We start from the raw sequence: 24,904 nt of genomic DNA on the forward strand, positions 1-24,904 counted from the left end.
TCACATCTGTAGTAACAGTTGGAAGTGGAGGTTTTTGTTCCTTCACTACAGTTACTCCCATAATGATTGAAACAAGTCCATGCACTGACGTTTTCATATGGACACAATGGATATTAATGCATATTAAGCACACGGGCAGCCATGACATGCAATAACACCCAAGTCTTCACTTTCCCCTACTCGGTTCTTCCAGTCTTTCCACACACCTGCAAGACCTCCAAGTCCACTGCACAACAAAACAAATCAACAAAGCAAAGCAAAGCAAAAAAAAAAATATCTGTAAGCTGAACTGTTTCCAGGAGAATTCCTGAGAAACTTTCAACAAAACCAGAGAACATTTCTGAAAGAAAAGTATGACTACAGGAAAAGAAAATCCAGGGAGAAACTAAATATGCCTAACATGCTCCAAAAAGTCTTAAAACAACTGGTAACATGGCCATGAAAATGCTTACCTCTGTCCGTGCGTTTGATAAATGTATTATGATTCTCCATGGGCTGTCCCAGCATTTTCCAATGAATGTTATCATTTTTCTTTAATATAATCTCTACTTTCCCAATTTTTTCAGTAATATTCACTAAAAGATAAAAGGTTTCACACCGTTACTTTTTGAGTTACATTTTGTACAAAAAAAAAAAAAACAAAACAACAACGTCTTCCCTTATAATGAAATTTTAGAAAGATTAGTAATTTCTCGGAGACACACAGAATTAATCAAGTAAATTAAAATATCAAAAGTACTTCCAGATATCTCTTTATAATGTTTTACAGTGAATTTAAGACAACAAGCATTAACTTAATATGCATAATTAACATAACAGATCTACTAAATACTTTGTGAAATGCTTCACAGCCCATTTGGTCAAAAAGAATGCTCAAAAAGAGTCCCCATTTACTGGAAATTGTCAACTATCACTATTTACTTCTTCCTTTTTTTTCAAGGCCATTTGAATGAATAAATAAATCCACAAAAATCCCAGTCTAAGCAAAGAACAGTTTATGAGTACACAACAGAACTAATTACTTTAACATTTAGTCATACTCAGACGTTTCAGAGGACCATCAACTTATCACTCTCACATGCCTAAATGCCAGAATTAAAAAAAAAAAAAAAAAAAAAAAAAGTTAATGTTAGGGTTTGATTCAATTGATGTGTCAGAACCTGGTGGTAAGCAAAACTAAAGCGTCTGATGAGTCAGAAAAATCAGTTGAAGTTCCATGTTCTGATATTAGAAGAGATACAGAAATGCTACAAGAGCAAGAACTTACCAGCCAAGTCTTCTTGAACTGCATGATACAAGTCTGAAATAAAGAGAGAAAAACTCTATTTTAAGCAAAACCAAAATTACATCCTACCCATTATATATAGAGAGAGATATAGTTTAAGGTTAGAAATACAGAGTGAACTAATAAGCCTAGAACCCTATGCATCTTTATCTGGCCCTGAAATTTCACTCATGCATCATATCAGTCCCAGGGAATTCTGCAGGCCTAACATGTAACGTTAAGAAAGGCATCAGTTTCCCCATTACTTTTAACCATGATTCAAATAAAGATAACAACCTGCATTTACCTAAATCATTCCACTTGCCATTTTTGAATAAGGACATTTTAATAACCATCTAAAACACATTTGAGGAAAAACTTTACATGACTTCTACATCAATTTCTTACTGCACCTTATTTCATGCATCAAAAATTAAGTACATACTAAACAAATGAAGATGTGAGCTGATAAAAGATGTAATTCCTTTACATAAAGGTACTTTAAAGTACTCATCTCTAATGAAAGAGGAATAAAATATTAATTGGTATATGTAAAACACATATGACCTGATTAGAGGGTTTAAATAAAATAGAATAAAAATTCAGTATTTTCAACTGCAAAAATCACAGTACATACCAACTTCTACAAGATATGAGTGGTCATCTATGATGATCTCTCCCCTTAATCGGTTGTCTTGACAGTCAACTATCACCAACTCTGCACTCAGATCCTTTAATAGGCAACGAAAAAAACAAACAAACAGAAAAACCCACTTTACTAAAGTTCTCCCAGAATACAAGCTGGATCAAACTGGATCTTGTAATTCTCTCTTCTGTAAAATACACCTACCTTCTTCTTAGTATATATGACAATGGTGATCAAACTGTCTGTTTGGAACCAGTCATAACTATAAAACAAAAATACAGTAAAGAAAAAATATGTACTTTCTTTGAGCATACCATAATATATTTAACTACTAGTTTTCAAGAAGAGTTTCTTTCCAAATTTACTAGCCAAATACATTAGTCTCTTCAAAAAAAGAGTAAATAAGTCCAGAGCCAATGATTTTGAAAAGAATATTAAAATAAGAACAGTCTAATTATGCATTCTGATAGCCAGCACATTGTAGCTAAAATTATATGGCATTGGGTTTAGTTAAAAAGCATACGCATCCTCTTCGCAGCATATGACCCTTCCTAACAAGATGATTAAAATCCTCAAGTCCAGACAAAAGCATGAAATAGCCAGGGTGACTTCCAATAGTTATAGATTCCATGCACATACCACAAAACCACAGTTCCCTTCATTTTCCCAAATCAAGATCTTATATTCCTATGTTCCCTAGCTGCCCAAACCTTGTAATAAAGCCAGAGTAAGAAACAGCCTTCAAATGCTCACTGCTTGTATTGCTTTACACTTGCCAAGAAGTAACTCACCCACCAACCCCAGAAAATCTGCTCATTTCTCTAGCCCTTTCCATGGGGACCGTACATCTGCCAATCTCATGTGTGGCTCTCCACCATACATCATCTGCAACTCTCACCGGACTCCAGGGCCTTGAAGACTGCAATCCTAGCAAGTGACAGTCAACTCTGTGCCCACAACAAGGTTAATCCCTTGTATCTTCTACCTTCCCCAGTGTCCTAACCACTTCTGCCTACTGTTTGGAGTCTTGGACGAGAAAAGAAGGCAGAGAGGGAAGATGCCCCTCCAGCAGACACTCCTGACAACCAGCACGTTCTAAGCTGCATACCTTCCAGCCACACACCAGGACACGCCAGACACACAGGAAGAAAGGCAGTGAGGTCTGGGGAGATAAGCCACATGCCCACTGTTCACAAGCCCAAATATTTTATATGGCTGCAGGTAATTATCCCAGAGATTAAACATTCACAGGAGATTTTGATGCAAAATGAGAAACTGAACCTTGGCGATTCAAGGCATCATGGGGTAAAATGATACCTCAGTGACAACAGCAGGCATATCACAGAGGGGTTTAGGGCCTGCTTTGCATATTGTAGAAGCCTGAATATGGCTATTCCAGCTTGAAATGAAGTACTTTTTCCAAGGCACACCGACTCATATGTTTATGGATAAATTAACTGAAATAAAAAAAAGTAATCAGCCCAGTTGGAATCACTTTCCAAGTGTTTTCTCAAAAGCAAGGCTGAGCAGCCTGCAAATACAAGCCTTACACTTGTATACAATGCAGGGCAGCACAAGTGTTGGAAAACAACAGACCACGCCAAGAAAGTCCCACCATCATCCGCCTCTAGGGATAATATGACCTTTGGAAAGACATTTAAACCTGAACCTCAACTTTCCTACTTGAAGGGGACAGCAATGATATATACTCATTTAGCCGAAGTATCGGGAACTAACCATGGAAGAAGTTGCCGGCATTTACTGAGAACTGCACAGAATTATTAAATAGAACGTTCAAACAATGGAAGACAAAAGTTTACCTCAGCATTAAATCTTTAGCAGAAGCACCCAGTACTCCCTTCTCAGAAAGCATGCCTACAAAAAACAGAGAGTCATTAAAATATTTGCTATAAGGCTCACTAATAGAAATCATAACCAGAGGTGTTTTTTTTATTTTTTTGATTCAATGTCCTAAATACCTCTCCACAATATTTAGTGGATTCGTTTCCAGAGGCAGCCAGAAGTATCCACGTACTTTTTAAATTTTGTTTTTATTTAGCACTTTTTCTTGGAGAGCAGGCTCCTAGAACATGAAGTTCTACTTCAGAAATTAAGAGTTCCATATACCACAGAACCTGTACATGCAGCCCTTCTGGTACATGTAGCCTGGCCTCAGTTTCATCTGTTACTAGCTTGTGCTTTCACACTTTGTGACAGTGAAGCATGGAAAAAAAGATTATCTGAATTTCCTTCAACAGAACTATTTGTTTTTACAATTCAGATGAACTAATTCAATTTGGGATGTCTGATCTAACCTAATTCACAAGTAAAATTCCATATCAGTCAGTTAATCAAAGATATCAGGCTTAATCTATTTTGCACTTTGCTAGGAATTTTCACATTAAACCAGCTACTCACTTTTCACTATTAAACAACACAAAACAGCCTGAAAAAGCTTTTGCTGGGAGGAAACACCTGGTCATTCTCTGAAAACATCAACCCTACTAATCTCTGGTGTAATAGAAACTGAACATACCTGGCAAAAACTTGAGCAGAGATGACAGATAAAAGCAACTGCAATCTTTCATAAATTTTAATACAAGGTAGTTACACAGAATCATGATGGAAAATGCTGCACAGGCTGAAATATAATATGATTTGTAGCACCACATGAACAGCAGGAGTTTTCCTGGCAGAGGTCTAAGATAACAGTTGGCAAGTGCTAGTTTCAAGCCCATTCAAAAGCAAACCCTGCAAACCTGAATTGGCTATGCATAAAATAATTAATGTATGAATTCTAAGTTACTTAGGTCATTATCTTCTAAAGGCCAGTAAGTTTTGTACTATGGCACAAGTTTAAACACAGTAATTGAATGGGTCCGCCATGTGAGAAGTAGATAAAAAAAAACCAGCAAGCCATTCTGTCTAACCCAATCTGTCAAAACTATTTGATCATCCAGATTGGGGGGATTAACCCAAAGCAACTAAAACTCACCAGAATTACTTATTCTTTGATCCTAAATTACCCCTAAATACACACCATCTGCAGCCACCAGGGAAGCTAAAAGGCAGAGCAGTCAGAAAATCAACCACCCAATGATAAAAGCCTATGCTTTTTTTGAGGACATGCACCAAATGCTTAGGTTGGCCTCAACAGATAAGAGGAATTCATGGTCATACACATTGCTATTTGCTGTTGCAGGTCAACGGAAATACATGAACAGCCGTGATAAAACAGAACATTCTAGCAAACCAAGTTATTTATGAATTATTCTGAAATACTTTAAGATGCTATGTGAAAACAAGGAGTCACATTGCAATAAAAAGACAATGATTCGGGTGATCAAAGAACCAATTAAGAAAAGTGCTCTACTGGTAATGGTGGTCATAAATAAAGAAGAACTGGTAGTGAAACTGAAAGCTCCTGGCAGGTGTGAAATGAAGGAGTTTAAGGTCCTGAAAGAAGTGACCAGCAGAATTACAACTCTGCACCCCACAAGAGCAAACTTCAGCTTGTTCAGGGAACTGCTTTGCAGAATCCGTGGGAGATGAGACAGCAAAACTATTGACAGAGTCTCACACTATCCTCAATAGCCACACCGGAGACAGCTGGGTTTGGCAGGCATATTACAATTTGGAGAGAAAATTAGTAGGGCTGCCAGTCGCAAAAGGTGTGACCAATAGTACAAAGTCCAACTGGTGACTAGTTATAGCTGTCATTCTTTAGGAACATGGGGCTTAGCAGACAAGCCAAGGTTGGGCAGATACTGCGTCCTTGTGATGACGAAGGCCAACTTTATCCTGGGCAAGAGCACAGCAATCAGCTCACAGGGAGCAATTCTAGCTCTCCATCAGCATTTTTAAGACCACATCTGGGAAACTGTGTCCTGTTTTGGCTTCTCAGTGCCAGACAGATATCGATAGACCAGATCAAGTCCAGGGAAAGGCCACCAACATGGTCAGCAGCTGGAGCACAGGATATATGAAAAGAGGCTGAGGAAAATGTGTTTGTTCAGCCTGCAGAAGAAAAGGCTAAGGGGGAAATCCAGCTGCAGTCTTCAACTACCTAAAGAGAAGGGGATGGGAGGGAAGATAGACACATTCTTCTCAGAGGGGTACAGAAGGACAGAGGCAACGGACAAGCGGCAGCAAAAATTGTGGTTATGTGTATGGAAAAAAACCCAAATGAATCAAACTACAACAACAACAGAAAACCCAAACCACCACATCTCTTCCCTTCCCATGAGAGTGGGACTGCTCAACTGATCTAGTATGCAAGTTCACCCTGCTTTGAGCAGGAGGCTGTATTTATATTATTTAACCTAAAGAATTCCAGCTTGTTGAACCTTAAGATTTAGTTTTCTGTACTCGACACTAGCTCAAACTTTCCTCCCATCACCCTTTTCCACAACATAAGATTTTTCAAGGTCTGATGTGCATATACTCAAGCATTAGCTTGTTTTCAGATGGTGGAACTGCTCAAGTCATTTTTTTTTTTACTGTTAATATTATAAAAATCATCATCATCGTTTTGGTAAAAGAGAAATTCAGTTTAGCTCAAAAGTGCAAGACAATTTTTAAAATAAGTATTTGATACATATTTGTGCTCAAACAAATACAAGTTTTTCAGGCATGCTTTGGTAATGGCAGCATTTTGAAATTTTTATATCTTCTGTTTGAAACTCAACTATGAACAGATGTTGAAAGCACATTAGGCTACACCCACACTGACTGTTATCACAAGCAATATAGAATTGATGTTCATAAAATCAAGGATGCATTTAGGTTGATTGATCTGAGCACACTCCAAATACAATTATTTGCATATTTTAGATTGACTGGACAAAAATGTCTTCACTAGTCCCAACAACTTCCAAAACATCAAGAGCCCATGACATAGGCTTCTCTTTCCCACTTTCAGACAGCAACGCTTATTTCTAGTCTCATTTTGACTTAAATGTACAAGAACTAAGCACCAGAACACAACAACTGAATACGAAACACCTCATGAAAGGTAACCTCAGGAACTGATCTCCCCTATTTTGGAAAGAAAAGTCTTGCCAGGCAGGTAAACTGAATACAACAAGCAACCACCAGTATTTTGGAAATGTTATTGGAAACTACCATAAGAATCATTTCCTATGTCTCTCGACGACTCATATAAGCTGGACAAGGAAAGTTATTGCTAGGAGCAGGAAGGGAAGCAGGATGGAAGAGAAAGGGAATAGCACTTAGTTCTCTTTACCTGGATCCACTGTAAATATGAAAGATGCATAGGAAAGCTCTGGACAGCCATACAAGCACAAAAAGTAAGGAATTCATGAACCAACATAACCAAGAAGAGGTCACTGGAATATATGGTACAACTAGTCTTCTACTTGAATAAAAATATTTATGGTGTATTTAACGACGACTAGCTACTGCCTAGCGCTACAATTCTGATAAAGCAGAGTTTGCTTTCTCATTCCCTGTCTTTCAAAGCAAGATTAACAGGTTCCAACAACTTGCTCATAAGTCAGGCAACAGACCTTGTCAAAGTTCAGCTTACCATCTTATAAGACTATAGAGCAAAACAGAAGCAACTAAAATAAGTCTTGCTTACTTTTCTATGTTTATCTTTCTGTGTAGCTCAATGCTCCTACATACTAAAAGGTAAACTGCCTTTTAGAAGACAAATACAACATTTACAGAACAAAGGGAGGACAAGGAAGACAGTATAAGAACAGAAAAAAACAAACAGGAACTCAAATTCACCAAAGCAAGCATGAACACATACGTTTCCCTTCATTGTGCCTACACTTGCTGGAATACCACCCTGAAAAACTTCCCTGGCTTCATCTTAAGACATATCTAGGTTTCTGTTTGTCCTGCCACTCCAAAATTTGACTGCTGTAGACTCTTTCCAAAGTTTCAGCCTTGAATTTTCCATAACAAATTTGCACCTGTTCCCTCTCATGCCAAAACGTAAGTCTTCAGTTCAAAACGTATTATTTCCTTTCACAGGTGTTCATCTTACTTCCTTCACCAACACACTCCCATCCAACTTCATAAGCCATATTATTTTAGGAAGACTCTTGTACTAAGATGACTAATCATTCCAGAAGATTTCCCTAAAGTATTAGAATCAAACACATGGATCTTGATCACTAGCAATCACACCAACCTCCAGTACTTGACGAAGGGCTCAGTGAACGCTTGTGCAAAGCATGAATGCTTCCCCATCTCTATGAGGACTACTGTCAACCTTCTGACATGTCCAAAGAACTGCGCTTGCTTCTCCTAGAGCTATACCAAAAGACAGTCCAGTCATTCTCGCAGTTACATCCCAAGTAGTTCAGTCATGCTGTAAGAGCTAATTCACCTCCACTTCAACTCATTTACCAGTGATGACCTTCCAGCTTTTAGTAGAGACTTAATAATTGTAATCATTCCCCAAGATTTTTTCCCATATCTGCTACTGCAGCCCCATGGCCTCCTAGCTTTTCTGACAGAGAGAAGGATCAGAAAGCGTGGCAATTTCATAGTGGCAGATTTTGTAGCACACAGTTATTTGTGATCTCGTCTGACTCGAGCAGAAACCTTCTCCATTTTGTACCTCTCTTTTCTATATTGCCCTACTGCCATCTTGTAATACTTTTAAACACTGAATTTACAATACCAAATTAGGATTCTGCCTTCTCTATTTTCCACAGATCACTACAGTCTCAAGATCAGTTCAAATGCAGACAGACAAAAGTTTGGATAGACATTGCTCATTCAATAATATTCAAACAAATTTAAGATTCACTCCTCACCTCACTCCAGGTGAATACTTACCATTAAGCTGTTTCTTCTCTTCAGACAGAGTAGAAGAAATCTCTATAAGATTAGGAAAAAAACCAAGCACGACAGTAAGAAGTTATGGCACAGTAGCTGCACACATCATGCTAAAGAAATAAGCCAAAGTAAGGATCTCCAAACAAATCTTCCAAAACATTAACAGACTGGCCAGGATGCTTCAGACACCAAGAAGTCACAACTAAATGCAGCGCTGATTTCCGTTCCAAAAGATGATGTATAATCTTAAAAAAAGCTATGTTAAAAATTGCAACATTTTCACAGCACGAAAGGGTTGGAAACACAAGAACTCTAATCTGGCACTTCGAAACAAACATCACAGATTATCTTGTGCAATTCTAAACTTCATAGGCTAAGAAGCTTGCTAAATCTGTCAGACTTTAGATTACACTTGTCAAGACAACACATAGCAGACGCTGAATCTGATGTACAACTATCTAAATCTAATCCTTGGCAGAAACCCAGTAAAAAAATCTTTCTAGAGGCTCCTTCTGTCAAACTGTTTTATTTGACAAGTTACTTCCTGAGTTTTTCATTAAACCTACAGTATGCTGCAACTACTCCCAACAACCAAACAAACAAGTACTAGCAGGAAAAAGATGAAGATCAAGCAGGTGAATTACATACTGTCAATTCACACATACGGCACCCAGTTCTAGGGCAAAGGTATTATGCCTCTCAGCCACATATCATTCCTTTCATAGCAAATCTGCGGGGAAACTAGTGCTTTGGATGTACCCAGGTCCCCTTCTGCCTCCTCTATGTGCATATTTCATAATGTCCCAGTACAAAGGCCCTTTTTATATTCTCCTTTATGGGAGCCAGGTTTGGGGAAGTGAGAGAAACGAGTGTGTTCTTCCTGCTCTCTTTTATGAAAACCAAAATGTGTTTCATCCCTGTGTTCTTCTGAACCCCTCCCGGCACTCTGCATTGCAGCAGCCACTCTTAGAGGAAAAATGCCATTGTGAGAGAAATGAGGGAATGGCTCCCAGAACAAAGCAGCAAACATACAGTGTTGCAAAATTACTTCAGAGCTGACCAAGAATTGCCTTCATCAGAGGCTTTTGTTTTGTGCCACTATAAGGTGAAAACAAAACGCTCCACAAGATGTATGGGACAGTCCACCAAAAATTTTTGGTGAGGTTGTATTTGTCTGTGTATTCTGCTATAGACCACTTCAAGCTTTCTGCCAGGATAGGCAAGTCATTCACAAAAACTTGTTTCTGATTAAAGGCCATTTTTTATGTTCAAAAGTCTGCTCACATTGAAGTACATTTTAACACACTGCGCTGAAATTGGCATTGCAAATTTAAGGATGGTTTGAGGCATTTCTAAGACACAGTTCTACCTCTCTTCCTCATATGATACCACAGCTCTCAGCCTAATCCCACTGACTTAACAACAACACAACATATATTCCAACTCCCAAATTATGTTACTGTTGAAGCAACATAGGGTTGTAGATACTAAGGTATGTATGTCTGTGAGAAAAATTAGCAGTAGTAAAGGGTACTAGACAACAAAGTAATGTCTGTGCTCATGTTTACAGCTGAGTACCCTGAAGGGAGGGCAAGCAGTTTATTGCTGTAGGAGATGGAAGGAGAAGGGAGATGCTGAAATCATCTCTTTTGTGCCCGGGTACTGCTGTAGTTCCTGCACTGTCCACCTCAGCAAGTACAAACACTACACACTTCAGTGCAGAGCTCCACTGCTCTGCAACATTGCAGAAGGGACATGTCAGAATTTCCTACCATGCCACCAGGCAGCATTCCCAAAAGACAAGTTGACAAAACATTAACTATCACCAGCATCTTGAAAATACTTATTTTCTTGAAAAAAAAAAAAAACACAAAAAACCACACACAAAAAAAACAACCCACAAACCAAAAAAACCCACAAACAAACAAAAAACAACCAAAGAAACTTGAATATGCAAGGACAAGATTCAGCTTCCTTCAACAGTTCAGCGAGCAAATAATTGTACGACCTTCCGAAAAAACATCTGAACGCAGGAAACAAAACTAAGCTAAACAATCAGAAATCTTCCAGCAATGGCCCGACAAGCCACATCTCACTGACTTGCTCTGTACTGAGACTGTACCAAACATTAAGCACTGATGCTTGCCCTACTGCCAAACACTCACCCTCTGCCACAAAAAGAAAGCAATGCATTCCATAATTTGAAATCCTGTCTTTCCTCTGTACTTATGGGCCCATTTAATCCTATATTCAAAACCACGCACCTTAGCACTGTATTTTATTCTTCCATTTTCAAATGCAAACTTGGCTAAACTCAGTCTTCTGGAAGGATGCAAGACAAGAATTATCACTGCCTGAGAATAAGGTTAGTCAACCACATCTTTTGAATAGTGAATTATCAAATACGAGGATATATAGTGTACCAGGAAGCAAAGTAAACTTCAAGAACTTTACAGTTAAGAACTTCAGCAAGTCCTGTCTCTAATGAGTTTTACTCCTAATTAATGAAACTAGACTTTTTTCAAGCATGAAATGGCCAAAACAGACGCAGGCAACAACCATTTTTACACCAGCTGACAACTTCTATCCTGCAAATTTTACTGCAGTAAAACAGATAGAGCAGTCCTACTACAGAAGAAAGCAAGAGTGAACAGTAGAAAATGGACCATCATAGTTAGCAGGGGCAAAGACTTGTTGCTTTTTTTTTTTTTTTTTTACCAACTGTCTGTAACAAGAATTCCTTCTAGTTGGAAAAAAGTTAGATTAATAAAATCAACAAAAGTCAGGTTTACTTTTAAATTTCTAACTCAGCTGACAAAGTGGCAGTAACTTATCTGAAACACCTCACCTCCATGAAGCAGCTATGCTGCCAAGGTTTCTTCATACTTTGCAGCATTTACCTTAATTACCTGGAATTAGCTACCTAGCAATGTGGAAATGTAAAATACTATTCCACTTCATGTACAGACCAATCATAACCTAACTGCTGGGCGATGCGATCTAAGCACTACGCAAGTATGCACTAAGCAAGCATCTTGTCAGAAGCTGAAGTGCTACAAGAAACAATGGAATTTGTGAATTAAAAAGAAGATAACAATAGTTGCAAAGATTAATTCTTTCATGTTTTCAGTGCAGTTTTGCTAAGGGTCAATATTTAGTAATAGCATCTGCTTCCTAGGTATGGGAAATTTTTGCTGTGGCCCACAAATCAAAACAAATACTGAAGATTAAAGGCTCTGGAAACCATCACAAGCATTTTAAGACAACATACTACATCTCTGGCTGTCCTGGCTCACAGGAGTCTGTTGTATCAGCAAAATTTTCTCCAAGTAAATTCAAACTAAAGGACCTAATATAGTGTTCTGGAAAGGATAAATGTCCATAAAGTGTATTCATATATCTCAATAAATATGCAACTTGCCAGATCTATCTCTGATGCTAAAACCACCAGACTGAAAAACTGACTTTTACTTCCAAGATGAGAGTGCTGTCTATGACAGTTTGTCCCCTGGGATCAGAAGAAGAAAGAGGGATCTTGAGGGGGAAAAAAAAAATATATATACACATACGTAATTCTGTATGCATATAACACACACACACACATCTGTTTTCTGATCACTAAGACCAAAAGAAATGTAGCAGTACATTACTTATAAAAGTCTTCACTCATAAAATAGTTTCATCTTCAGGTATCTGCTGTAAAAAGACAATACATGCAACAACCTTCATCTCTATGCAAGAAAAGAGACTCTCCTCATAAATACAATTTAAGAGATAGCTTTGGAATAAAACTTAATAGACATCATTTAATTCTTAAACCCCTCACCTTTCGGAGCAGCAATAGGCTTGACAGCCATTCTCCCAACAAGACATTCCTTCAGCATCGATTCATAATTGACCCAACGATGAACCTATATTAACAAAATCAGTTTTCACAAAATTTGTAATTCTTACTATGTTGTTATACACACTCAAATAGAAAAGTTCATTTTTGTACAGTGGCTAATGTAGTTCATTTAGCAGTTTGCCATCATTCAGTACTTATTTTTACTTCTACTACAGATAGTATGTAATTAAATAAAAAAAACAGGACCATGAAAAAGTGACAATAGTTTAATTGATTCATTTTATGCTTTGCAGTATCTGAACATCATAATCTTGAGCTACAGAAAATATTTCAGAAAAGCATTTTTACGATGGATGCTATGCAATTAACAATATTGTCTCTGCAACAAGGGTAATTAGCTCTGCTTAGATACAATTGAGAGGAAAAAGGATGAAGGAAACAGAGATAAAGAATAGTAGTTTAGATACATAAGCACCTCCTATCAAGTTGGTGTATTTCTGTCTGTTTCTGTCTTACTATCACCAAATTATTTGGAAGTTACCTATTTTAGGAAATCAAATAAAGTGAAGAAAAAGCAGCAGCTTTACAAACCAGAACTGGACAACTTGCAGAGGAAATGGATGGCAGAAAAGCCAATTCTGAAAGGGCACCCAGGATAACAGCACAAGAGGAGAAACGGAAACAAAGTGCTGCATGACAAATGTGAATGGTATGCAGACATTTAAAAATGAAAACTTTAAACTGGACAAGCTAAGAGGTGAGATAAAGAATCCCATCCACAAGTTGTAGTCTTCTCATATACAGATAACACAAAGAAATGAAGGATTTTGAATTACAGTTGTTTTTTCCAGAAATTTAAGAAAAACAAACTTTTAAAGAGATCAGTATCCAACAGACACAGAATGCTAAAGCAGAGGGGATAACAACAGAAATGCCTCCAGAACAGGAAAGACATCAGCCAGAAACAAAAATGTGCATAGCATATTTTAATGATCTGAACACTACTTTCTACTCTCATGACAAAATTAAAAAAAAAAAAAAAGCAGCAAGTATGTATCTGCTCTTAATAACAACTTGAGGGCTTCCCCAAATATTCTTGACATCAAGACTCCTGTTTCTGAGTACATCATACAATATTTGACAGTGACCCAGCTACAGAATTCCAGGCCACAACTTGATACTGGACAAGCTTTTAGGAGAAAATCCCTTGAAACCAGAGAATTATGCCTGAATCCAGTACTTCATTTGAGAAAGGATTAACCAAAAGAGAAACTTAACAAAGCTAAAGCATCACCATATCTTTATTTACATTTGTTGTTAAAAATATATAGCAAATTAAGGCATAACACTGTGATGCAGGAACTGTAAAGAGATAAAGATTTCCTTTCAGAAACAGAAGTTTCCTTTCTGCTCTTTCCCAGTTTCTCAGACAAACCTTGTAAGCCAAGGAGACTCTAAGACTGTCTGTTTGTAAAAAATACCAACTCAGTGAATCATCTCATAGAGCACCAGGTTTGCAAGTGATTCCTTGCAGAAAGTACATTTACTCTGCAGACCCTTTATTTCCTGAGTCTACTCAAACAATTTCATGAAATGGTAAACAAAGAAGAGAGCAACTGTCATCTTGTGATGCCCATTGTCTTTCCTTAGATCTGAAAAATTTCAAATCATCATTTCCATTGGAATGCCCTGGTTATTTTTAACCAGAAAACATGCATTTTTCAAAACACCTGTCAGTGAGCAAGTGTCATTTGCTGCCAGTTGTTCTCACCTGATCAAAGAGATCTGTACCATCAGTTCCTGCTGCTTTCATCAGTTCATCCTCACCACCGGGATGATATTCCATGTATGGTGTGACGTTGTACACAAACCCTGCAGAAAATGGAATATAAAAATGTGAGCAGCATTTCTACTACCACTACAACCACTCCTATCTTCAAAACCAGCCAAAAGGTTAGTGCATATCAGTGTAATGGCAAACAGTAGACATCATTGGAACAAGGAGTATGACTTTCCAAAACCAGAAGTTTAAGTTACACAATCATACAGTGCACAAGACGTAACTCAGTACATAGAGAGGACAATCCTACAATGACATACTACTTGTCCCAGTGAGCGGCTGGAGAAACCTGCAGGGGTAAGACTTGAACAAAATAAACCCTTGAAGTTGAACATGATGGATCCTAGCTAGGGGGCAAACCAGCCTTTGGTTCTTCTAAAGACATAAAATTGAGACAGTTACCACACAGTCTTCAGTCTCCCTTCCAATCATGTTACTCCCTAAGTGCTGTCATAGTTGTTTCCCCATCACCTATCACCTATGGAATAAAATGCCTACTGAATGTACTGTCTCCCACAAAGAAAAACTGCTACCATCAGCAACAAAACTCCTACTCTTCAGATTCAGCAAAACAAAAAAACCTAAACATAGCCTAAGGCTTACAACTCTGATATCAGATTTGACCCAGTAAAAGGGCCCAGCATTCTTTCTACATGAGTACTATTCTTGGTATTTCCAAGGAGACAAAACAATGCTACTCCATATGTCTGAAATGATGAAGTCTAATTATTGTTGCTATGCAAGCACTGTAATTAGAGCCCGGAGAATGCAGCTATGAACAAATTTAACCACAGAAATAATACTGCTATTGCAGGCCCACCTAGAAGAATATTTAAAGATATATAACATTACCAAAACAGGAAGCTACCAGAAGAGGAACTGTGCCCATGCTTTCATAAGCTTTCAACACATTAAGTGTAAATTAACTACGTCATAAGGAAGGTAAACATCCAGCACTGGTTCAGGGGGAGGCATACTTGGGACAATCCTAGTTGGTAAAAACAACTATCCCAGACAACAAAGGAAGGATCTTTGCATATTTTACTGACCTGATCTTCTAAATGATGTATCCGCTATGCCATCTTGTGTGCAACACTGATTACTGCACACAGGAAAATGTACATAAATATCTGCATAGTTAGGACTTCCTGAATATTAGCCAAATGTTCAATTTACCAAACTTGTGGGAGCAAAACAAGTCTCATATATGTATCTCTCACACTCTTTTAGCTCCCCTGACATCCCAATTATATACTTATGGTCTATTTGACAGCTTTGATGATCACTGGTCTTTGAACAAATTAGTTCCTAATCTTCTACTTTACATTTCTCTCATCAGTTTCTGCTCTTCTGTGTACAGCTAGCCTAATTACCAACGCAAAGACTTAATTTATCTTCTCCACAATGTGTTATTTTATTATCTGTCCACATATCAGGTCTACAGATAACCTAACATGATTCTCAGTTATGCTGTTTTTTTCATCAGTGGTTCTAGAACAAAGACAAGGCTAAGATGGGAAAATTCAAAGATGCATACATAAGCAGCATGATGGAGCTTTTATAAAACACAACTTCAGAGATGCAATCAAGAGGCAAAAAAATATTAAAACCAAAACATAAGCCCTTTTAAGCTGCGATTCTGTTTGCAGTAGCAGACGGCCCTTTTTGTGAGAGGAAAAAAAGAACAGACATCCACAGTTAATAAGCTTTCTTTAGCTTTCCTCCCACTATAGCTTTGCTAGCATGTGCAAGAGCAGAACACAGAGCATTAACAATCCTATTATGTTGTTCAAAAGCCAGTACTGAATGACATTTTACCCCCACTTTCATCCCTTTTAACGTCCAACACAGTTGCCCTCACAAAGAAATTCTGAACTCTTACCACTAACATGAAGCACTCTTCCTACAGAAAGGCCACAATATAGCTACTCTGATCTTCCTAACCTATCTTCACAGGAAATGCTGTTAACTCATAACAAATTTACGGTGATATTAATGTACGTTAGCCTCTCAATAATTAAACAAGAAAGTAAACATGTTACTCATTTCTGTAAGGCAACTAGGAACTTCAGAACTGAAAATACTCTTCTAGCCAAGGCTATTGCTCCAAACCACCTTTCAAACATTGTTACATAAAACTTTCAACTTTTGAGCTAAAATTTCATAAAAATAATAACATAAATAGAACGTCTCAGTTACTGCAGATGTTTGTTATGCAAGATATAGATTATAATTGCTCTGTATGGCAACTATCATTTGCCTTACTAAACAATCCATGCGTTTACACACTTATTTCTCAAAGATCATTCTCTTCAGTAATATTTAAGTAACATAAAGTAACAAGTAACATTAAACACTAAGTAACAAGTAAATCCATTAACATTATTAGTATTCATTTCTCTAGATGCTTTAAAGCAACCCCTAAAAATATTTAACTGCTAAGGGTTGATAAACTCTCCAAGACTAAGGAGCATAAGTACATATCAGAATTTTCAATACCTTATTCTTGCTAAGCCCTTGTTGTTTAAGGTACCACCTACAATATTGTGGTTTGTTATTTTCATATGCAAACATAAAACGTGGTAAAATATGCCCACTTGGAAGATTTCTTAAAAAAAGCTTGAGAGCAAAGAAAAGTTCTGTTACATAAAATCTCTAACTTGAACAAAGTTGTGTCCTATCACATCAAGATTACACTTCCCCTAAACATCAGATGGCATATAACTTGTTTTGAGGCATGGCTTTTGTTGTTGTTTGATTGGGTTTTGTTGTTGCTTCTTTAAGTACAGAAGAGAGACGCTAAACAAAAAACAAACAAACAAAAAAAAAAAAGCAAAGCAATATCACAGCAACCAACCTCTTATACATATCCAGCAGTCCTCCTTTTTGTTGTGCTTAGCCAGCTCATCTTCAGTCACTTCAACCAGCCTCCCTTTTAAACCAGTCAAATCCTTCCCACTTTTAGTTAGCCGAATCCAATCCATAAGGCTCCTTCCTGGTTTTAAAGGTACCTGAAAAATAAAAGCATACAAACATTATTAACTCTAGAGGAAGAAAGAGCAATTCAATATTCTTTTTTTAAGCTCTCAAGAAGGACTTGGGCATAACAAAAAATAGCACAACCTGTATTCTTCACCAACACTTTGGAGTCCTACCCAGCAGTGAGGCTGCTTAAGGAAGCTTCCTACAAAGGGAAGGCAAGGGAATTATTGAACATCAACAAACACTTAGATGACTCATCCCAAAGCAAACCACAGATCCCAAGTACTCCTGTGTCGCTAAAAAGTTTTATAAGCAACCTTTCAGTTATGGCCTGGAAACCTACAAGCATCAAAGAGACATTTGAAAATCATGGCCAGGTAGGATAAGGTAGGAGATTTCACCTTCACAGCATTCATAAAAACTTTCTGCAAGTGCTACAGTAACTGGAAGTCTCACCCAGAGAAAGCTGGAGCCAAAGTCTTCTAGCTGCCTGAAAGGCAGAGCAAAATCATCAGGGTGTCTTAAGCACCTTCCTTTTCAACAGCATGACAGGCTGGGAACCCCTTTGATCTGGGCTCTAACAGCAGGGAGCAGGGTTAAAGAATCACAGTCTCACAAAACCACAGCACAACCAGAAACGAGAAAACTAAAGGGTACATAGACCCGCATCACTTGACTTTACTCTGAGTTTACTTTCCAAGTGAGGTCTGGAGACATCTAGTGCCCCCAAAACCACTCCAAAGATGAAGACCCACGAAGTGTAAGCTGTGCACGGTAATTTCAAGGTGAAAGTCTCCGTCTCTGCACAGGAGGAACCCCGAGCCAGCCGGGGCAGGCAGAACGGGAAGTGCTACCGCCACCACTGCCTTCAAAAACGAGAAGCACGAAGTACATTTCAGCGGCGCGGCAGCACCGGCCGCTCGCCCGGGGAACCTGTTCCAGCCGCCGCGGTCTCTCGGCGGTCACTGTGGGGAAGCGGCAGAGGCAGCCCTCCCCGAGCCGCCACGGGGAACCCACCACCGAACCACAGCAGCGCCGCCGGGAAGGGCCAGGCCGCGCAGCCGGCCGAGATGAAGCAGGGGAGCCGCCAACCCCACCGGGCTGCGGCCCCGGCACGCACCCGCGCCCTCCACGTCCCCCGCCGTAAGCGACGGTCACCGACTACCCCGCGGCCGGCGCATAAGCAGCGCCGCAGGGCGCCAGGCCGCGGTACCGGGAAGGCCCCGACTGCGGGTGATCCGCACCCCCGCGGCGGCAGCCCAGCTCTCCTTACCTTGGCGCGGCCGCTCGCAGCCACCCGTTGCTGTGAGCCGGGCGCGGGGAAGGCTTGCGGGGGCACATTCAGCATCCTGCCGGCCCGGGCCGCGACCTGCGCCCGGGCGGGCGGAGCGCTCCGGCACACAGCGCAGGCGCGGCGGCGGGCGGGGCCCGGATCCGGACGGAACTCAGGCGCGCTGGAGGCTTCGCTGTATCGGCCCAGACGCGGGGGGTGTTGATAGAAACAGCCGAGGATTGGACGTCCCTGCTGACACCTCGGGCCCGCGGGGCTACTCTGCAGAGCGGTGCCGGGCTGCCCCAGGGCAGCGCGTCTGCCCGTTTGTTTCACCCTCGGGAGTTTGTCTCCCGTTGCAGTGAGGTTGGTTTTACGTCCAGGTCTCCCAGCACCAGGTACGGTGCTCGCAGAATCACAGAATGTTAAGGATTGGAAGGAACCTCGAAAGACCATCTAGTCCTATCCCCCTGCCGGAGCAGGAACACCTAAATGAGGTTACACAGGAAGGCGTCCAGGCGGGTTTTGAACGTCTCCAGAGAAGGAGACTCCACAACCTCCCTGGGCATCCTGTTCCAGTACTCTGGCACCCTCACTGAGAAGAAATTTCTTCTCAAATGTAAGTGGAACCTCCTGTGTTCCAGTTTGTATCCATTGTCCTTTGTCCTATCATTGGTTGTCACCAAGAAGAGCCTGGCTCTATCCTCGTAGCACTCACCCTTTACCTATTTGTAAACATCAACAAGGTCACCCCTCAGTCTCCTCTAAGCTAGAGACCCAGCTCTCTCAGCCTTTCCTCATATGGGAGATTCTCCACTCCCTTAATCATCTTCGTGGCTCTGCACTGAACTCTTTCCAGCAGTTCCCTGTCCTTCTTGACCTGAGGGGCTCAGAACTGGACACAATATTCCAGATGGGGTCTCACCAGGGCAGAGTAGAGGGGGAGGAGGACCTCTCTGACCTGCTAACCACCCCTCTTCTAAAACACCCCAAGATGCCATTGGCCTTCCTGGCAACAAGGGCACAGTGCTGACTCATGGTCATCCTGCTGTCCACCAGGACCCCCAGGTCTCTTTCCCCTATGCTGCTCTCTAATAGGTCGTTCCCCAACTTATACTGGAACCTGGAGTTGTTCCTGCTCAGATACAAGACTCTACGCTTGCTCTTGTAATATTTCACCAAATTTTTCCCTGCCCAACACTCCAGCCTGTCCAGGTCTCGCTGGATGGCAGCACAGCCTTCTGGCATGTCAGCCACTCCTCCCAGTCTGATGGTTATGACAAGGGCCGCTATTGCTGTCCCTGCAGTCTGGAGGTCAGATGGGGAGAAGGGCCGTGTATGAAGACCCACTCCTTCCTGCTGGGCTGGGCTGGGCCCACCAGGGAAAGGTGGGACAGGGCAGGCACTCTGGGGCTGCTGCTACTGCCACACTGAGCCAGCCCAGCCTGCAGCAACACTCATGAGCACTCAGGCAAGGAAAGGTTCAGGTATGTAGAGAAGCTGTATTGATCAGAGTGGCAGTAGCAACTGGCATTTGAATTAAAATTTTGGATCTTTTTGTCCCTTTATGGGCTTTGGTCTGCATGATGATTTGTATCAAACTTGGCTTTGATTATCAAAACAATCAATCTACAAACAATCCCTCTACTCTGGTGAGGCTACATCTGGAATACTGTGTCCAGTTCTAGGCTCCCCAGTTTAAGAAGGACAGGGAATTACTGGAGGGAGTCCAGCAGAGGGCTAGGAAGATAATAAGGGGTCTGGAGCATCTTATGAAAACAGAGAGAGCTGGTTCAGCCTGCAGAAGAAAAAGCTGAGAGGGGAATCTTATTTATTCTTATAAATACCTCAAGGGTGGCTCTAGAGAATGGGACCAGACTATTTACAGTGATGCCCAACAAAAGGACGAAAGGCAACATGCACCAACTGAAGCACAGGAGGTTCCATCTGCATATGAGGAGAAACTTCTTTATATTGAGGGTGCCAGAGCACTGAACATGCTGCCTGGAGAGGCTGTGGAGTCTCCTCTGGAGACATTCAAAACCTGCCTGGACCATTCCTGTGTGATCTGCTCTGGGTGAACCTGCATTAGCAGGTGTGTTGGACTAGATGATCTCCAGAGGTCACTTCTAACCCCAATCATTCTGTCATCAAAACAACTCACATTGCAACTCTCTCAGTTCTTGATGTCCACTTTACAAGCAAAACTGATAGTTTCATACTGTATGCATAACAATACAGCTCATGTACATGAGAGAGCATCCATGAACAAAAACCAAAAAACTAAAGTTTTAGTTTTGTTTTTCGTGTTTTTTTTTTTTCTTTAAAAGTATAACTAGAACAGAATTTGGATCCTTCTCTCCATCTCATAAACAGCTATACTGTTTCTTTTCCATGTTTGAAACCTTATTATTACAACAGGCACATAATTAGAATACTTAATCCAATTATTTCTTTATATCTTCCTACATGGAGCCTGCTAAATCACAATGAAAGATCTTTCCTTGTGTCCTCAAACTTGAGGAAGTCACACAGCCATAGAGCACTTTAAAGCAAAGCAGCCATTCTCTGCTCCTAAAATTGATGTCCAAGTTATAGTCTACAAAATATAGGACATTAGATAAAAGATATTATTCAATACCTTCCCTGACTAAAACAGGACAGGAATAAAACAAATGAAAAAGGCTCAGATAAAATTACAAAACATTTCCATTTTATTAAGAATAACTTACATACAAATAAATTATCTTTAAAAATACTATAATACAATTTTATATTAAGTTCAAATTAAGTCTTAGAAGTTTTGTTGGCCTTCCCTGCAATCAGCAATCTGATTCTGTTCTTGAATCGTGTTCCAGTTCATCTTCATCATCTTCACTATCTGAGTCTTCATAAAAGGAAATCGTAGCTTGAACTGGAAAGTTTTTCAGAAGTGCTTCGGCTTCCTGATATAAGTAATCATAGCACCTCGATTTGGGCCAAAATAATCTGAAACAGGTATACAATAGGTTTGCTTATTGTTATTACATATTTTACTTAGAGGCTGACTAACAAGAAACAGCAGTGAAATCCTGTTACAACAAGCTTCCTACATAGATAAGGATGAACTTAAAGAGCTAGTTTTGCAGGAAAAATGGTTTAAAAACCAAGATCCACTGCATCTGAAACTTCCCGTTCCAGTACCTCACTAACAGTATTACCTGGGGATCCGATTCAAGTAACACTGCCCTCACTGAAACTATTCCTAGGGAAGATAACGGTGTCAATATATTCTGATTACATTAGCAGTTTTGTTACTGAAAGTTGCCAACCTAGGCAGTCATTTACAATGGCGCAAGACAAATATCAAAGTGAAAGGAATGATAAAGGTCTAGGGGGAAAGGACCTTGATATTTCACATGTCCTTCCAAGAACAATCACCTAACAGATTCCTTATGGAAGATGCCCCATAAGTGCAGTTTTTAAAGTAGTCTGTGTTATATCCAGAAATTAACATAAAGATTGCTGATAATACAGTGGTTAGCAAGAGCTATCAGCTAATGAGATAACAGATTGCAATTAGTATACTCCACAGCTCCTATTCCTTTCAACTAGCGTCCTCTTTTGTTTACAGTTTGTGAGTAGCAGGAAGAAACAGACAATAGAAGTCCCAAGAGCACATTGCAACACAATTAAATGCTGACTACAGATCGTTTATAATAGAAATACACTAAGAAACAGAACTAGATGGTTTTCTAGCAATTACAAAAAGTGCTTTCCAGGCTACCGTTTAACAGAACACTGCTTTCTTTGCAGCACAAAGTATCTGACACTTGTTTTATAACATCTCTCCATTCCCAGTGTTCCCTGCAGTATTTGTTCATGTCTAAGCACCAGAGCAGTCACAATGAAGTCAGAATCCATGCAATTGCTTAAGTAGTCTGTGTATAGTATTTGAAGAATTGGAGCCTAGTTTTGGGAGAAACCTGCATCTTGTCTGGAAGAATTACCTATGCAATTATTTTAAGCACCTTGCAACACCTACTAGTACTTCTGAATACAAATTCTCCTGCAGATTCAACTGCAGTTATTTTATTTCCTTTTCAGAACTGTCCATGCAGTGATTACATGAGTATTTTTCTTAGCAATGCTGGCTTAGTCTGTACTCTCTCCTCCTGCCACTCTTTCCCAATGCCTGCACCTGCTTCTCTGCCCCAGGAGGACACTGGAGGTTTGCACAGCAAGACAACTTTAGGAACTACCTCTCCCCTCCCTTTATTAATCCTGGGCACAGGAATGAGTAGCAAGCTGCTTCTGCCACCACAAAAAAAAAAAAAGAACCCTACAACAAGCCACATAACTGTGTAAACATATGTAAAGTCCCACACCACAAAAGCATACTAACATTTCATCTTAAAGACCTGGTAAATCCACAAGTGCTGGCAATCATTTGCCCGAGGATCTGTCAGTACAACAGCACTTCAGTGGCTAAATCGCGCTGAAGGCACTTTGATATCTACACAAATACATGGGTGGGATCGGGGTGGGCGAGTCAGTGCTTAGCTCTTACCCCCTGGCCGTGCAGCGCCACAGGCCCCGGCAGCGCGGGGACCGGGTGCCCAGAGCTCCCCCGCGGGAAGCCGGAGCTCTCTCGCGGGACGCGGCAGCGGCCCGGGGCAGCCACTTACCTGACAGGGTGCGTGTACTGCGCCAGCTTTCGGGAGGCTTCCGCTAGCCCGCAGGGGCTGCGAGGCTGGGGAGGAGAGAGCAGAGATCAGCCCGCCCGCACGGCACCCAGCTCTCGGGTGGACCACCCCGAGCAGCCCCCCCCAGAACTCCCTAAACGCTACTACAGCGATGGCGGCGGGAGGTGCCACCCCCCGCCCTGCGCCCCACTCACCGCGGTGGGTCTGGGGCCGGTCCGCTGTCCCGCCTCGTCCGGCACGGGCACCCAGGGTCGCCAGAAGGGCACAGACCTGCCGGCCGAGGGCAGGACCGGCAGGGCAGGGCTGGGCCGCGCCCCGCACCGGGAGGAGGCGGAGAACGGCGAGTAGCCCTGCGGTAGCAGCGAGAGCGGGCGGGGGCGGCGGCAGCACCCAATCCCTCCGCCCTCCATCCTCCGCCGGTTTGTGGTCACTCGCCCAGCCCTGTACACCCCGGGCCCGGAGGCTTTTATAGCCGCCGGCGGCCGCTAAGCGCCGCGGAGCCCACCTCCCCCGGCTCATTTGCCAGCGCCATCGACAAAAAGGCTCCGCTGTGTAAACACGGGGCGCGGGCGCGTGCATGCCCCAAATGGCCCGGGGGGTGGGGAGTTGGCAAGTCGGTGTTAATCGCACTTGAGCAGACACATGGCTGCTGCCGGGAGGGGGGCAGCCCCTGTGGGAACAGGGCGGGAGACGGCACCGAGGACGTGCCCAGGCCGCCCTCCCGCGCCGGTGATGGGACTAAAGCAGCCGCAAGCGCGGCCTTTTGTTGTTAAAAATGTGTTGATTCCCCTGGAGCGGCACGGCGAGGCGTGTGAGAAGAGAGTGCCAGCGCCTCCGCTCCGCTCGGCACCGCGGCCCGCGCTGGTACCGGCAGCGCCCGCCGCGCTCCGGGTCCGAACCGGCGGGAGCGGAGCTGCAGGGGGATGGGGGTGTAAGGAGGGGATGAGGGGAACAGCGCTTCCCCGGCACAGACAAAGGAATTTCCCCCCTGGGGCGGAGGGGTGGGGGAGGAAATTACGCTCTTTAGAGGGGTCCTTGTTTCATAATGCGTCACCCCCCAATACGCTGTGTGACATATTCCCCCAAGATAACGTTGATTTCTTAGTTAGCGTGGTGGCTTTTTTTTTTTTTTTGTATGGTATTTTTACCGAGTAGACATGCCTTCCTTTCGTCTTTTTCACGTGGTTCCCATACTTCATTCTGCTGCCAGTATCAGATGCTATTGCTGCATGCACAAGGTTTTATGCCAAACTTGTACCATTTCCATGTTTCCCGGTACCAAGGGAGCTTTTTTTTTTTCATTATTTTTTTTCCCCTTTTCTTTTTGAGATTGCAATCACTGATGCATGTGAGGGGGGCAGAAACAGCAGAGTGATCATATATAAGATCTAGTAAACAGTAATAATATCAGCTTTGGTGGGATGAAGCTGCCCTAGATTCTGAAGGAGGGCTTCAAACCCCGGTAATTTATTGACCCATTGCTGACATAACTGGGCGCCACAAAGAGAGAGGCACTGTACCCTTTGGAATAATATTTTGCCTTTTTGAGTGTAG

The 24,904-nt window shown here is 41.5% G+C and overlaps 2 protein-coding genes across 3 annotated transcripts in view; both read right to left on the reverse strand.

Moving 5' to 3' along the window:
• CYB5R4 (cytochrome b5 reductase 4) overlaps nucleotides 1–18,793 on the reverse strand; it is a 37,826-nt gene extending 19,033 nt beyond the window's left edge. Inside the window, exons 1-11 of one of the 2 annotated variants that reach the window (XM_065834683.2) lie at nucleotides 18,669–18,791; nucleotides 17,537–17,597; nucleotides 17,271–17,424; nucleotides 14,345–14,445; nucleotides 12,553–12,637; nucleotides 8,727–8,768; nucleotides 3,731–3,785; nucleotides 2,115–2,172; nucleotides 1,902–1,995; nucleotides 1,268–1,300; nucleotides 453–575 (exon numbers count right to left, since the gene is read on the reverse strand). In XM_065834683.2, coding sequence (XP_065690755.2) covers nucleotides 453–575; nucleotides 1,268–1,300; nucleotides 1,902–1,995; nucleotides 2,115–2,172; nucleotides 3,731–3,785; nucleotides 8,727–8,768; nucleotides 12,553–12,637; nucleotides 14,345–14,445; nucleotides 17,271–17,397 — 718 coding nt within the window. In that variant the 5' untranslated portion in view covers nucleotides 17,398–17,424; nucleotides 17,537–17,597; nucleotides 18,669–18,791. Of the gene's footprint in view, nucleotides 1–452; nucleotides 576–1,267; nucleotides 1,301–1,901; nucleotides 1,996–2,114; nucleotides 2,173–3,730; nucleotides 3,786–8,726; nucleotides 8,769–12,552; nucleotides 12,638–14,344; nucleotides 14,446–17,270; nucleotides 17,425–17,536; nucleotides 17,598–18,668 lie in introns of both variants that reach the window. The other variant, XM_065834682.2, reaches the window with a different exon arrangement.
• A 2,563-nt stretch (nucleotides 18,794–21,356) lies between these two features.
• On the reverse strand, nucleotides 21,357–24,308 carry RIPPLY2 (ripply transcriptional repressor 2). The gene is made up of 3 exons (XM_065834684.2): nucleotides 23,545–24,308; nucleotides 23,333–23,397; nucleotides 21,357–21,653 (listed from the first exon to the last, which is right to left on the reverse strand). The coding sequence occupies exons 1-3, from the start codon at nucleotides 23,758–23,760 to the stop codon at nucleotides 21,488–21,490; spliced, it is 447 nt and encodes a 148-aa protein (XP_065690756.2). The 5' UTR covers nucleotides 23,761–24,308; the 3' UTR covers nucleotides 21,357–21,487.
• Between the last annotated feature and the right edge of the window lie 596 nt (nucleotides 24,309–24,904).

This window comes from Patagioenas fasciata, chromosome 3 (genome assembly GCF_037038585.1).
Source record: "Patagioenas fasciata isolate bPatFas1 chromosome 3, bPatFas1.hap1, whole genome shotgun sequence".
Taxonomy (NCBI): Eukaryota; Metazoa; Chordata; class Aves; order Columbiformes; family Columbidae; genus Patagioenas; species Patagioenas fasciata.

Bases quoted from the DNA above. Each gene is read 5' to 3' on its own strand.
- RIPPLY2 (XM_065834684.2), bottom strand. From the start codon at position 23,760: ATGGAGGGCGGAGGGATTGGGTGCTGCCGCCGCCCCCGCCCGCTCTCG. The intron at 23,398-23,544 runs GTGAGTGGGGCG...TCTCCTCCCCAG, and splicing joins CCGGCCCCAGACCCACCGCG to CCTCGCAGCCCCTGCGGGCT. The intron at 21,654-23,332 runs GTAAGTGGCTGC...TACCTGTTTCAG, and splicing joins CAGTACACGCACCCTGTCAG to ATTATTTTGGCCCAAATCGA.